The sequence below is a fragment of the Scyliorhinus torazame genome, chromosome 2, assembly GCF_047496885.1.
Source record: "Scyliorhinus torazame isolate Kashiwa2021f chromosome 2, sScyTor2.1, whole genome shotgun sequence".
NCBI lineage: Eukaryota > Metazoa > Chordata > Chondrichthyes > Carcharhiniformes > Scyliorhinidae > Scyliorhinus > Scyliorhinus torazame.
This window is the reverse complement of record NC_092708.1, coordinates 320,817,332-320,833,009: the sequence shown is the minus strand read 5'-3', so window position 1 is coordinate 320,833,009 and position 15,678 is coordinate 320,817,332. Positions and strand designations below refer to the sequence as shown.

The 15,678-nt window shown below is 43.6% G+C and overlaps 1 protein-coding gene across 8 annotated transcripts in view; it reads left to right on the top strand.

Moving 5' to 3' along the window:
* Window positions 1-15,678, top strand: part of ktn1 (kinectin 1) — a 180,507-nt gene that overhangs the window by 114,313 nt on the left and 50,516 nt on the right. For all 8 annotated transcript variants that reach the window (XM_072489693.1, XM_072489692.1, XM_072489694.1 and 5 more), the window contains 12 exons: window positions 33-123; window positions 825-878; window positions 1,711-1,748; window positions 1,831-1,921; window positions 3,641-3,709; window positions 8,106-8,143; window positions 8,225-8,315; window positions 8,477-8,545; window positions 14,073-14,113; window positions 14,185-14,275; window positions 14,371-14,439; window positions 15,542-15,579. In XM_072489693.1, the coding sequence (XP_072345794.1) occupies window positions 33-123; window positions 825-878; window positions 1,711-1,748; window positions 1,831-1,921; window positions 3,641-3,709; window positions 8,106-8,143; window positions 8,225-8,315; window positions 8,477-8,545; window positions 14,073-14,113; window positions 14,185-14,275; window positions 14,371-14,439; window positions 15,542-15,579 (780 nt within the window). The remainder of the gene's footprint in view (window positions 1-32; window positions 124-824; window positions 879-1,710; window positions 1,749-1,830; window positions 1,922-3,640; window positions 3,710-8,105; window positions 8,144-8,224; window positions 8,316-8,476; window positions 8,546-14,072; window positions 14,114-14,184; window positions 14,276-14,370; window positions 14,440-15,541; window positions 15,580-15,678) is intronic.

Below are 15,678 nucleotides of genomic sequence, written 5' to 3'. Positions count from 1 at the left end.
ACGATTGCTAATACTTATTTCTTCAACTGTAGGATTAATGAGAAGAATGAAAAAATTGACTCCATTCAAGGTCTGTTGGAGTCACAGTTGTGTGCAATAGAAAACCACGAGAAAATAATGCAGGTACTCTGTCTTTAACTATATTTGAAAAGTAATTTGTACCAATCACTATCTCTGCCCCGTCAGTCACCTCTTCCAATCTGTGTTTCAATCCCTCACCACATCTTTCCATCTGTTGTTAGGTTGCCGCCACCACCACCACCTTCTTGGCAATTCCATCTCCATTACTCTTCTCACCACATTTCTCTCTTCCCCCCCCCCCCCCCCCCCCCCCTCTCTCCACAACAGATGTGCATATTATAGCAAACCTAATCTCTTATTGTTACTTACTTCGATGCTCTCTCAATCTTGCCTGACCCCCCTCCCTGATGTGCTGGTTCCTGATTTTCTCTTTTCCAATTACTCCATACATTCATCTCCGCATCCTCATCTCCTATTAATATCCAATGATCATTCCTCTACTTGAAGCTGCCCAAGTTTCATCATTATATAACAAGGCCGGTCTCTCCTCTGTCTTGTGGAATCTTTCAGTTGTGCTTTTGTATCGCGTAATGCTCTGCTGTACTATTTCCAATTACTCCAATCAGAGCTAATCTGTTGCTTAATTTCCATCTCTGTGCTTCCATCTTCTACCACCACTGACCTCAGCCAGTAATTTCCATGTTCCTGTAAATTCCCCGTAGAGTGATTATAATTGTTTTATTCCCCAAGTTTCACGTGCTGTTTATGCAGCCCCATTTGTAAAATGTGTTTTGTCTTCAAAGGCTTTAAAAAAAGACAATGAGGTGCTTAGAGAGCAAGCAATGAACATTCAACAGGTAATGAATTACCTCAGTATTTTGTGCTTTGCTCCTATTTCAATGCAGATCTCCAATTAGGTGGATATTAAAGGAACCATGGTATACCGGAGTCTTGCATAAATGATCTGTCCTTGTGTCTACTAGCTTACTTAAAAATCCGCCAATTTATGCTGCATTTGGTGGTTAAATATTTTCTTTTTTTTGTTCAGGAATATTGCAATGATGTGAGTTTAGACCATAAGACATAGAAGCAGAATTAGGCCACTTGACCCATCGAGTCTGTTCCGCCATTCAATAATGGCTGATATTTTCTCATCCCCATTCTCCTGCCCCATAACCCCTGATCTCCTTATTAATCAAGAACCTATCTATCTCAGTCTTAAAGACACTTGATGAATTGACCTGCACAGCCTTCTGCGGCAAAGAGTTCCACAGATTCACCAAACTCTGGCTGAAGAAATTCCTCCTCATCTCTGTTTTAAAGGATCGTCCCTTTAATCTGAGATGGTGTCCTCTGGTTCTAGTTTTTCCTACAAGTGGGAACATCCTCTCACGTCCACTCTATCCAGGCCTCGCAGTATCTTGTACATTTCAATAAGATCCCCTCTCATCCTTCTAAACTCCAACGAGTACAGACCCAGAATCCTCAAACATTCCTCATACGACAAGTTCTTCATGTGAACCTCCTCTGGACTCTTTCCAAGGCCAGCACATCCTTCCTTAGATATGGGGCCCAAAACTGCTCACAATACTCCAAATGGGGTCTGATCATTTTAAGTTTGCATTTAAGAAAGCAACTTCTCCAAAATCTGGCTCTGAATTTTAATGTAACTTCATTCTGAATTCATAGGTTTCTACTTCAGCAAAACTGGAAAATCTTGAGAAAATGTAAGTTTTTTTTTTCAGTATGTTAAAGCATCAATTGATAAAGACTACTGCTTCTCTGACTTTAGTTTTCTTGTGTTTAAAGAATTGGAATGCGAGAACAAGAAGTTAATTCATTGAGTGCTGCATTGGCAGACAGTAGAGAAGCAGCTGCTTACAAGATGACTGAAATCCAGGTACCCTGAATTCATTATGGCAGAACCAGTAACCATCTAATTTTGGTGTCTACTTTATTTTTTTTGAAAGAAGAAACTAGAAAGCAGGACACAACAAATATCTTCATCTTCGTTCTTCCTTGTTCTGATCAGACTGAGAAAAGATAATCCTGGTGACTGACATTGGCGGTGGCCTTTTAACTGGCATGCACTAATGAGAAATCACCTCCTCATGCCCATGCTCTCTTTAGGGAGAATCTGAGATTATGAACTTTCAAGCAGAAAGTTTCAGTGCAAACCTACATCACATCTCTGACAGCATACTGGTTCTTCACTGCAGTACCTCACCACATTGACCTCATTGCTTTTTTTAAAGGTTAAAATTTTCTCTGTTAGATTCTTTCAATCAATAATGTAGAAACTGCATAAACTTGTTTATACATTCTTCACTAGATTGTTTATATATTAACTGAATGTTTTACATTCACCATTTTATCTGTCCAATTCCGATTAACCAGCTCCTTAATCAAAGTTTACCCAGGTGTCTTTATTTATGAGGAGAACAAAGTCCAGACACATATAATGCAACGCACTTTGTTAAATATAGTTAAACCCTTAAATTCCCACTATGTATAAGAAACACCAAGTATTCGACTATACTACCCACAAAGATAGTTTGATATGCTGTAGATTTGATCCCTGAGTCCCTCTAGTTCCTCTTTGCGAAGGTGATTCTCGCTGGCTGTTTCTTCCTTGGTTGTTTCCTTCCTTCCTTCCTGGTCTAGTCTCGATTTCCCCCCACCCTTTCGAGTCTTTGCTCCCTAGATGTCCGGAATGCCTATTTTTATTCCCCTGTCGCCACCCACCTCCTTCTCCACCTGCCCTTGGCCTTCTGCCAATGGAGTCTCAGGAGACAGGGTCTCAGTGCCCAATGGTCTAGTTGATGACCTGTTGACAGGGCACCTGAGCCTGCCCTGGGAAGAGCGGTGATTGCTTGATGGGTTACCAGGATCTGTGGATAATAGGTCAATGCATCTTAAGTAGGAGTGATAATCGCTTGATGGGTTATCAGGAACTGTGGCTTATCGGCCAATACATCTCAAGTAGGAGCGATATTTACTTGATGGGTTATCAGGGACTGCTCCAAACATGCCCTGGCAGCCTGTCTGAGTTCTGTATATTCAGATTCAAGTCTGATATTCTGCAGGCTTCTTGCTGGAGCGGACTGTGGTTTTAATTTAAAATGCCCAATTCTTTAATTTAGGATATCCAATTTAATCGGCCTTCAAACTAGGCCCTGATTATATTATCACACTTAATACGAAGCTAAAGCTCTTTTGAGGGTTGTAAATATTAACAATTATTGTATAATAGCTTAATTTCTTTTGTTCACTGGTATTTTAAATATGTCTGCTCTCCATATAGTTCAGGCACCATAGTTTTCATTTGGCTTTATGTGAAGACCACTTTTGGGGAAATTGTATTGGTCACTCCTGTGTACCTGGAAATAAATTGTAATTTATTAATTCTTCTGACTGAATAACCCCAAGTACATTTCCGATTTGGTGTTGCGGTGTTTACAGCCTAAGTTAGTTGCTTTGTCGCTATGCTATCCTGCTGATTCAAGAACTTGACTTCAAGATATTGCATTGGTCCTTTATAGTTCTCAAAGTTTGTGTGCATTTTTCCAGGAACTTTTCTTGTTGCTTTTGGTTTCAAATTTTCTTGTGGTTTTACTAGGATGTCCTGCAGGAAAATGAAGAATTGCAATTGCAGATTCGCAAGTTACATTTAGAAATCAATAAGCAAGTAAGTATTTGATCAGTATCTTCTGTAATTCTGATGCACCCAGTGGTGAACATCACAAAGATTAGCAGATATGAAGGAGGGCTTTTAAGGCTCAGGGTTTCATGGAAACCTAATGTAAGGAGCAACATGCAGCATTACTATCAACTTGTTTTCCCAGGCCCCTTTTTCTTAAGTGAAAAGTATATTTCTTGACCTTTCCTTATAACCTAGTTTTCTGAAACTGGCAATAAGCCTTGTGGTTCTTTTCTATGCTACGTCTAGGGCTTGAATGCAACCCGTAAATCTGTCGGCAGACTGAATGCAATACTCTGATTAGACAATTCTGAAGTTTCTGTGAAGAGTCTTTTACCTAGGCTCTGATTTTCTTTTTTATTACTGTTCCACAGTCGTTAGTCTTGTTACTGCTGATCTCACCAAGATTCTTTTCTGGCTAATTTAATACCATTTACTAAGTGAACCTGCTTTGTCTTGTTTCAGCATGAGAGTTTCATGATATAGTTTTCCTTGCAATATTTTTGTCCTCCTTTCCATTACTGTCGCTTGGCTCCTTTTTGTTGGCTCAAACCTGCTGTTTTCTTATCTCTGCTTTTGCTTTTGGTACATTTCATGATTTTAGAAAATAATTGGAACATACCAGTATAGGTGTAATAATAAGAATAGACTGAGGAAAACTCCGCCACATCTATTGGAATTATAATGTCTATACTGCATTATTATAAAATTAAAAGTACATTCAGAGGTAAGGCATATCTTTATTGGTCATCTGAATCAGGTAGCTCTCAGGAAATGTATGTAATTTTAGCATACAATACATGCTCTTTCCTCTAATCTTCTGACCTGTTAACCATTTTTGACTTTGAAGATTGCTTAATTGTGAGGTTTAAAAGACTGTTTTGGGACAGTACTTTTAAGGTAAAATGGGGCGGGGGGGGAGGGAAAGAAGAGAAAGAGAAAGAAGAAGAGAGTGCAGCCAGAAGCTGAACGTTTCTGTGGTTCACTCTGCAGGAATGTGGGTGAGAGTTTGTGCTTGGCTCGTAACTGAACATTTGTGATGAGTTTATTTTTAAAGCTTGAAGATTCACCTGATACCTGGAGAATTGAATGCCTACTTTAAGTGCAAGTGTAACATAAGGGGTGGGATTCTCCGAACCCCCGCGAGGTCGGAGAATCCCCAGGGGACGGCGCAAATCCCGCTCTGATGCCGGTTGCCGTATTCTCCGGCGCCAGTTTTTGGGCAGGGGCAGGGTTTACGCCACGCCAGTCGGGGGCCGTTGGCAGCGGACCCCCCCCCCCCCGGCAATTCTCTGGGCCCCGATGGGCCGAGTGGCCAGTCCTGCCGGCGTGAAATGGATATGGTCGATCACGGTGGGACCTGGCTTGTAGGCCGGCTGGGTGAGTCGTCGGGCGGGGGGGGGGGGGGGTGGGGTGGGGGGGAAGAGAGAGAGAATGGGAGAAGGAGGGAGGAGAAAGATCTGGCCCCGGGGGAGGCCCCCATGGTTGCCTGGCCCGCGATCGGGGCCCACCGATCTGCAGGCGGACCTGTGCCGTGGGAGCACTCTTTCCTTCTGCGCTGTCCTCTGTAGGGCTCAGCCATGGCCGGCGTGGAAAAGAACCACCCTGCGCATGTGCGGAACTACGCCGGCGATTCTGCGCACACGCCAACCCGCGCCGGCCCTTCGCCGATTGGCGCGGTGCCGGCCTATCCCCTGGAAGTGTTCGGTCGGCCCAATCCCGGAGTGGTTTGCGCCGCTCTTGGCACCGGCGTCGGGACATCCGGCCAGTTGCGGGAGAATCCCGCCCAAGGTGTCTGACCTCTTCGTATGGGGGCCCACATTTCAATATCCTTTCTCACTGCATAGCGATGTTGAGTAAATGTTAGAATGATAAGACACTAAAAATCTATCTGCTATTAATCAAAACAACAAAAAATGTACATTATGAACAAAATTCAAATGAGAAAGCTAATTTATTAGCTTAATGGGAATTTCTAAGTGTAGATGTTGTTTGAATGGGAATTTTTAAATGCAGATGTTGCTTGAATGGGAATCAATGTAGGTCATCTAGCTTGAGGTGATGGTTGAATGACTTTCATGCTCTGTCTTCTTTGTTCCCCCCTCACCCCCACCCTGTAGGAGTAAGGGACGAATGTGCTATTGGCTGATGGTTGCGAATTATCCCATAAACACACTGCACACCTTTGTTTGCAAAAATTGGAAAGAAAATAGAAGTAATAATGAGCGGAACACTAATTACAATGAGGAAGAGTGGAAATGAAAAGACAGATTTTCTTAGAGCAGTGGGGTAGAAGAATGATTCGAGGAGACCAAATTACTATTATCATAATCAGGACATATGAAGGAAGTTGCAAGTTAAGCTGATAGCCTTTATAGGAGTGTCTAATATTTCTCCTGAAAATGTTGTGCCAATGTGAAGCTTATGACAAACCAATGCTATCTAATGTATTTTCAGTGGTTTAAATAAAAACACAAGAGATTATGAATGTTTATATTTGAGGGTGATGTATTTTTGTCTGATAAAGGAGCCAAATTGATGTCGTATAGATATGAGTTTGGCTCAAAGTTTGATGTTAGCCGAGGACATATATTATCTCCAGATAGTTCATTAAATAAAATTATGTTTGGGGTATTGATATAAATTGTTCACCTGTTACATTGTATAGAATGAATTTAAACTGCGCTTTAATCAGTGGATCTCTAAATCTATTCCAAAAGACAATGGCCGGGATTCTCCGGTCCGCCATCTGCGTTTTCCAGCACGGTGCGTCCCCGCCAGCAGTGGGATTCTCCATTCCCGCAGCCAGCCAATTATGGCCACCCCATGCTGGCGGACCGGAGGATCCCCTCGACGGAGTGCCTGGAGAGTCAAAGTTCAAATTTCTGAAATTGAAAAGATATTGAGTCCTCGGACTGACAGTAAAGAGTTAAAACCAGCCGGAAATTGGGCCTGTCTCTATTAATCTAGCCTGAAGAACCCGAGTCTCGGGCGTCAAAACTGTAAACAGCAGCAGAATAGATGCAGGGATAGAATGTACTATAGCCAAATTTGCAGATGACACTAAAATAGCTGGGAAAGCAAGTTGCAGTGAGGAAATAAGAAATTTACAAATGGATATGGATAGATTAGGTGAATGGGCTAAAATCTGGCAGATGTAATTTAACATGGATAAATGTCAGATTATCCATTTTGGTTGGAGGAATAAAAAGACGACTTACTGTTAAATGGAGAGAAGTTTTAAAATGCTTCAGTGCTGAGGGATCTGGGTGTCCTCGTGCATGAATTTCAGAAGGTTAGTATGCGAGTGCAGCAGGTAACAAGGAAGACAAATGGAACTTTGGCATCCATTATTAATCGAATAAAGTATAAAAGTAGCAAAATGTTGTTGCAACTGTGTAGAGCATTGGTGAGAACTCATTTGGGGTACTAAGCACTGTTTGGCCCCCTTTCTTGAGGAAGGAGGTAAATTCATTAGAGGCAGTTCAGAGAAGGTTCACTAGATTGATTCCAAGGATAAAAGACTTATCAAGAGAGATTGAACCATTTAGGCTTATACTGGCTGGATTTTAGAAGAATGAGAGGATATCTAATTGAGGCAGAAAGATGCTAAAGGGGATTGACAGGATAGACGTAGAACAAATGTTTCCCCTTGTTGGGAATTCTAGAATGGGAGACCATAGTTTTAGGCTAAGGAATGGTGGATTTAAAACACATGCAGAGGAATTACTTCACTCAAAGGGTTGTGAATCTGTAGAATTCTCTACTCCAGTGCAGTGGACCCTGGAACACTGAACAAATTTGGGGATATAGGTTTTTAGTTAGTGCGGTGAAGGGTTATGGGGAGCAAGCAGGAAGGTTGAGATGAGGCAGAGATTAGATCAGCCACAATTGTATTGAATGGCAGAGCAGGCTTTGAAGATCTGAATTATCTGCTCCTCAGATTGTCTACTGGCAGATTGGCCTGAGTATGTTTAGAAAAAATGATGCAGTTTTTTTTTTTAAGGCACTAACAATTGTTTTGTGCGCCAACTTTTCCTTAACGCATTGATTCCTTGCTTGGCTATAATGCTTGTTAATATCTCACCCAAATGTTTCTTCCCACATGTACAGACTTCAGCAGAAATCACTAAATAATGATCACGAGCATAAACTGTAGGTTGGAGACTTTGCCAAAATTGTTAGTTTTGATGCTTTAGATAATGCCGTCTCTAATCCTCACCCTGAATATTATGTTTTACTATATTTATGACTACATATTTTACCTCTTGCTGCTGAATTAATCATTGCACTTTATGTCCTAAATTTACTTTCTTTCATAACATGAAGAACATTACTGCATACTCCAATTTTGAGATTATCTGTTTTGTTTTTGTTTGCTTAGGCTGATTCTGTATCTATCGTGGCTGAACTCCGGAAAGCGTAAGTCCTATTTTAAAGTAATTTAAGGAAGCCTTTTAAAAAAAAATATGTGGTCACTAACAGTAAATTTTACTTCTACAGTCTTGTTGAGAAGGATAGAGAGATCAAAAATGTTGAAGACCAGTTGGAAAAGGAGCTGCTTAAGTTAGAAGCTAATGAGAAAAGATGTCAGGTATTTGAATTTTTCTCATTGATTTGCGAGTGTCATGTTGCATTATTTTTAAATGTGGAGTGCTGTATTTGTGCCTTGGATGTGCTATTTAGTTGCTCTCGTGTCTTACTGTGGTTCATTACTACCATTTGAACAATACTGTCTTTTCTCATTATATAAAGAATTTGCAAGAAGATCATGACTTGCTCAAGAAGCAAGTAGAAAATGCCCAGCTTCAAACGACGGAGCAGGTAATTAGTCTATTGTAACAAGTAAAATTTGTGTTCTTGGTGTTTATATTTAGTAAAGTTTGGAGGCTTTATAATGGGTCTAGAGAACCTAACCTGCATTGTTTGAGCTTGCAACCTCTGTCCTTGTGACTGACTGCCTCCTCCCTCTGTTTTATTATCAGTGGTAAACTTTTACTTATCCTGCCCCTAAATTTTGTTGTTTTCTTGAGCACTTTTTCAGCTGGCTATATCATTCCCCATCAAAAATTACCTTGAAGCTTATCTTTGACCATCAGTCACTTTGATTTGCAGTCATATTCTGTAATTTCTGTGTTCATTCCACAAACTTGTGAAGGGCCTTGAAGATGTTCGCTATTTTAGAATTCTAAACCAGTTTAATTTGTTATTGGGTCAGTAGCCGATAAAATGAAACCATCTCTTTAAATTGTCCTTTTATGAAGAATCTGACAAAGAGCATGATATATTTATTTATTCTTTTTTGGTAATACCCGGGAAACTACATATCGAATTGGACTTTATATATGGGAGAATGATTACCGGTCTATTTAATAAACTCTATCTTTTTTTTAAACTTGTAATTTGAAATCAGGATAGTCAATTTTCTTAAAGCATTATCTGCATTATCCCAGTCCGTTATTAACTTCTTCTGTGCATTGATCTAGAAATACACATTATTTCACTTTTGAAAATAGTTCTTTGTGCAGCATTTCTCTATTAACAATATTAGGGCAAACTTAAACAGGCATGAGTTAGAAATACTGGCCCAGAATTTGGGAAAAGAATAACTGTGTCAACAATGCACACTGATTAATATACAATTTGGTCAGCAACTTGTAGAGAGCAGAGATTCACATGCCATGGAGTCCCACCTCCTTGCTGAAAATTGCAGGCTGATTTGTGTCCCCTGGTTGTTGCTTTTGCAGGGACAGCATCAAACCCTTAACTTAACCTTCTTCTGGTTTTCATGAAGTTACTGTATTTGCATGTTTTTGTGGCACACTTTGAGATATGTTTTATGTAAATTGTATTAAAAATGAATAGGGATAGCAAATGTTTAAATGGTTGGTGTTGCATGTCATGCAGATTTTTAAAAAAAATATATTTTATTGAAATTTTTTTCCAAACAACAATTTTTCCCTCTTACAAAGCAAACAAAACAATAACAAAACAGAAATTTTTAACAATACACAGGTAACAAAACCCCATTGTCTATTGACCTAAACTAAACTTAAACCCCCCCCTCCCCCTGGGTTGCTGCTGCTGGTCATCTGTCTTCCCTCTAACGTTCCCCTAGGTAGTCGAGAAATGGCTGCCACCGCCTGGTGAACCCTTGAGCCGATCCTCTCAGGGCAAACTTTATCTGCTCCAGTTTAATGAACCCCGCCATATCATTTACCCAGGCCTCCAGTCCGGGGGGTTTCGCCTCCTTCCACATGAGTAGGATCCTGCGCCGGGCTACTAGGGATGCAAAGGCCACGACATCGGCCTCTTTCGCCTCCTGCACTCCCGGCTCTTCCGCAACTCCAAATAGAGCTAACCCCCAGCCTGGTTTGACCCGGGCCTTCACCACCTGCGAAATCACTCCCGTCACTCCCTTCCAATACCCTTCCAGTGCCGGGCATGCCCAAAACATATGTGCGTGGTTTGCCGGGCTCCCGCCACACCTCCCACATTTGTCCTCCACTCCAAAGAACCTGCTCAACCTTGCCCCTGTTATGTGTGCTCTATGTAGCACCTTAAATTGAATCAGGCTAAGCCTGGCGCATGAGGAAGAGGAATTTACCCTGCTTAGGGCATCAGCCCACATACCCTCCTCTATCTCCTCCCCTAATTCTTCTTCCCACTTTCCTTTTAGTTCGCCCACTGACTCCTCCCCCTCTTCCCTCATCTCTCTATAAATCTCTGACACCTTGCCCTCTCCGACCCACACCCCTGAAAGCACCCTGTTCTGTATCCTCTGTGTCGGGAGCAACGGAAATTCCCTCACCTGTTGTCTAGTAAACGCCCTCACCTGCATATATCGCAAGAAATTTCCCCGGGGCAACTTATACTTTTCCTCCAATGCTCCCAAGCTCGCAAAAGTCCCATCTATAAATAAATCTCCCACCTTCCTAATTCCTAAATGTTACCAGCTCTGAAATCCTCCATCCATTCTTGAAGGTCTTGAACACCTCATTTATCTTTCCTGCCCTTCGCACCGTGTCGCCCCTTTCGTCTCTAATTCCTCCTATCTCCCTCGCTGCTGCCCTCTTTCGCAATTGATGAGCCAACAGGCGACTAGCCTTTTCCCCATATTAATACCTCTCCCCCCCCCCCCCCCCCCCGGTGCCTTCCTCCACAGTACCTCCGCCTTTCTGGTGGTCAGAAGGTCAAACTCTGTCTGGAGTCGTCTCCTCTCCCTGTACAATTACTCCTCCGGGGTCTCTGCAAATTCCCTGTCCACCCTTAAAATCTCCCCCAGTAATCTTTCCCTTTCCTTGGCCTCTGTTTTCCTTTTGTGGGCCCCAATAGAGATCAGCTCTCCTCTGACCACCGCTTTTAATGCTTCCCAGACCACTCCCACAGGGACCTCGCCGTCGTCATTGACCTCCAGGTATCTCTCAATACACCCCTGCACTCTTGCACACACTCCCTCATCCGCCATCAGTCCCACATCTAATCGCCAGAGTGTTCTCTGCTCCCTGTCCTCTCCTACTTCCAGGTCCACCCAATGTGGGGCATGATCCGAAACCGCTATGGCTGAGTACTCCGCTTCTTCCACCCTAGAGATCAACGACCTTCCCAACACAAAAAAATCTATCCGGGAGTACACTTTATGGACATGGGAGAAGAAGGAAAACTCCCTAGCCCTAGGTCTAAGAAGTCGCCATGGATCCACTCCCCCCATTTGGTCCATAAACCCCTTAAGTACCTTGGCCGCTGCCGGCCTTCTTCCGGTCCTTGAGCTGGATCTATCTAGCCCCGGGTCCAGCACCGTATTAAAGTCCCCTCCTAAAATCAAGTTTCCTACCTCCAGGTCCGGTATACGCCCCAGCATCCGTCTCATGAATCCCGCATCGTCCCAATTTGGGGCATACACATTAACCAACACGACCTCCATTCCCTCCAGCCTACCACTCACCATTACATATCTACCTCTGCTATCTGCTACGATGTTCTTTGCTTCAAATGCTACCCGTTTCCCCACCCAAATTGCCACCCCTCTGTTCTTTGCGTCCAGTCCTGAGTGGAACACCTGTCCCACCCATCCTTTCCTTAGCCTAACTTGGTCCGCCACCTTTATGTGCGTCTCTTGGAGCATACCCACGTCTGCCCTTAGTCCTTTCAAATGCGCGAGCACTCGGGCCCTTTTTATCGGTCCGTTCAGGCCTCTTACGTTCCACGTGATCAGCCTCACTTGGGGGCTACTTGCCCCCCTCCCGTGTCGACTAGCCATTACCTTCTCTAGGCCAGTCCCATATCCCGCCTCCGCGCTCCCGCTTGCTCCCCCAGCGTCGCACACCATCCCCGCCCACCCACTCTTTAGCCATTTCCTTTTGGATTTCCGCAGCAGCAACCCAGTTGTCCCCCCCCCCCCCCCCCCCCCCCCGGCTAGATCCCTATCTAGCATGATTGCTCCCCCCATATCACTTCCGTAAGTCAGCTGACTTCAACTGACCCCGGCTACTCCTGCTCACTCCTCGACCCCCCCCCGTGTGGGGGAACTCCCTTGCGCCTGTCTTCCCGCCTTATTCTTTCTGGCGCGGGAACATCCCATTACCTGACCCGCCTCTTATGGCGCAGCTCCCTTTCCCCTCCCCCTCTCCTTCCCCATTCTCCGACTATGTCCTGTCTTTCCCCCCTCACCGGCGCCCACATTTCCCCAATGTCTCCCCCCTTCCCTGTTTACTTCTCAATTAACTTCCACCGTAACATTAACAAAAACAATAACAATAACATTTCCTGCAGCATCAGTCCCTCAGTTCCGGTCCAATTTCTCTTCTTTGATGAAGGACCATGCTTCCTCCGCCATCTCGAAATAATAGTGTCTCTCCTGATACGTGACCCATAGTCTTGCCGGCTGCAGCATCCCAAACTTCACCTTCCTTTTATGCAACACCTCTTTGGCTCGGTTGAAGCTAGCCCTCCTTCTCGCCACCTCCGCACTCCAATCCTGGTATATCCGTACCACAGCATTCTCCCATCTGCTACTCCGCACCTTTTTAGCCCATCTCGGGACCTCCTTCTCTGACCGTAAGGCGGTAAAATCGCACGATTATCGCCCTTGGTGGTTCTCCCGCTTTTGGTCTTCTCGCCGGAATCCGATTTGCCCACTCTACCTCCATGGGGCCCGCAGGGGCCTCAGCACCCATCAGTGAGCTCAGCATCTTACTTGCGTACTCTCCACAGTCCACTGCTTCCACACCCTCAGGGAGACCTAGTATCCGAAGGTTCTTCCTTCGCGCTCCGTTTTCTAGGGCCTCGATCCTTTCAGTACACTTTTTATGAAGTGCCTCGTGCGTCTGAGTCTTAACCGCCAGGCCCAGGATCTCATCCTCAATATCTGTCACCTTCTGCTCCACCACGCGGAGCTCAGTCTCCTGGGTCTTTAATGTCTCCTTGAGCCCCTCAATTGCCTGTCGCATCGGGGTCAGCACCTCCCTCTTCAGCAGCTCCACGCACCGTCTCACGATTTCATCCTGCTCAGGCCCCCATGTCGCCTGCGCTTTCTCCGCCGCCATCTTGTACTTCTCTCTTTCTGACCCTTTGGTCGACGATTCCTCGCGCTGCAGCCGCCGCCGCCATTTTTTTCCTCCTTCGTTTGGGGGGGACTCCCTTCTCACACACCCCACACCGGGTTGCGTTGTCGAAAAATTCCCCGTTGGGGCTCTTAAAAGAGCCCGAAGGTCCGTCGGAGCTGGAGCCGCCGAAGCGTGCGGCTAGCTAGGCATCACCGGAACCGGAAGTCCCTTCAGTGGCCTTGATGAGATCTTTTCACAGTTGTTCCCTCTGCTGCTAGAATTCACCTTTGATACAGGCCCTCAGGTCAGCTTGCAGCTTTAAGCTTGCCCTTCCCCCGCCTGCATGCTGGAAGAGGCCCTGTTTATCCTGCAGTTGCAGCCAAATCTTTTACGGTTTCTGCCGTGTCTGGCAACCCAGAGACATACCCTTCCTGGGGGACACTGTCGGGGGAATGTTGCAGCCTTCTTCCCACACCGGGAAATGGCAAACAAATGCCGTGGGGGCCCTGTAACGAGCCCAAAAGTCCGTTCCAAGCAGGAGCTACCGAATATGCGACCTAGCTCTGCATAGCCGCACCCGGAAGTCCATGTCATGCAGATTTAATAGTATTTAATTTCTTGCTGAAAACTTTGAAGATCAGACAAATGTATTTTGATCGTTGAGCATTGCTCCCTTTATTTTGCCGGAAATACAATGTTATTTTAGTTTGTAAATTATTCCGAGAATAATTATTTTCTGACCTAGGAAGGTTCTCAATATTAGAGTTTAATTTCAACATGTGTTTTGTGAATTTTTGCATCTTTAGGTTTCCACTAAAACAAATCTGATAAAGGAATCTCAAATTATGTAAGTATACATCAAAATTGTTAATTTTTAAGACAGTAATATACAGATTACCTGACTGATTTTACTTGCAGAATTGAAAATCAAGACCAAGAAATTAATAACTTGAAGGCTACGTTGACAAATAGCAGAGAAGAAGTTGCTACCTATTTTACAACATTGCAGGTAATCTGAGCATGCTTCACTGACTGCATTTTCTAGCATACAAGTTTACAAGTTTGTATTTCTCAAACTAAATTTCCCTTCACTTTTTAAAAAAGGATCTTCAGCATGAAAATGCAGGACTGAAAATTCAAATTCAACAGTTGTACGATAAAACCAATGAACAGGTATGATTTTAGATCAGGTGGTGATGAGCTTTATTTGTTTCCCTTGTGGATTTTATCATTTTATGAAATATGTGTTTGAAGTATTGAAAATCTTGAACTATGTCATTTCCATTTTCCTACTTGGCAGTAGTCACTGATCAAAAACGATTAAACTATTGAATGGGCAAGATCTTTAATACTAACGGTATCCCAATCCCACATGTCCGAAGAAGAGTGTTTCTCTCCTTTTGAAGTGTTCCACTCCACACGTACATGCTCAAAAACAAAATGCTCACCCAACTTGTACATATCTGGGCTTATAACCCCAAAATGTGAATATATTTGCCTGTAACTTCCCAGATTTGGGGGGAATCCCTCTGGGAGGTTCCCAGCTTAAGTGGTTATTTGGCAATTGTCCAGAAGCACCGACTTCCCCTGACAATTGTGTTGGGAACCATCCGACAAAGCAATTTAAACTACTGACTTTAGATGGTACTACCAGTGTGATGCTAGTAGTCACTCTGAAAAGGTTATAATAAATAAAACCACTTCCATCTTCAACATAACTATTTTGAAGGCCCCCTCCCCTTCCAACCCATCCATTTAGCTGAGGCACTTAGCTCAGGCACTTACCTTCTCCCCGGCTTGTTACTTTCAATGGGACCTTTAAACTCACTCGCTTAGTAGAAGCTAGTGCCATAAAAAAGGGGACATGTTTCCTGATGTTTTTAGACACCAGCACGGACTCCAGGCACCCACTGAGCTGCCTGGATCTCGTCCACCCTGAGTCAGTAAGGTCGGACAAGACAGTCACGGATGAAATTTTGCACGGTTAAGTGGGTACGGAGTGGCAAAGCTATTCTGTTTGCCACTCTTGAGGTCATTATGGTCCTGTTAGTCCCATGTGACATGTTGTCTAAATTTTTATTTTACATGAATGCAAGTTTATTTGAAGATATTGTTCATTCGAGCATGAACATCTGTTAATTATATGCTGGTTAAATTGCTTTCACCAAATATTTGTTCTGATATGAAAGTTATTAACTTGTTCTGGCAGTATGTTTTACCTTGTACATACAACTTCATGTTTTGATTTGAAATCACTTTTATTGTCTTGAATCAGGACTCTGCGCTGCTCAAGAGTGAAGTACTGCTGAATGTGTAAGTAAGCCATCGGACACCATTTTGTTTTTTCTCTCATCGATTTTTATTTGCCACAAAGATAACTGCACGATCAGTTAATAAACAATAGCTACATTT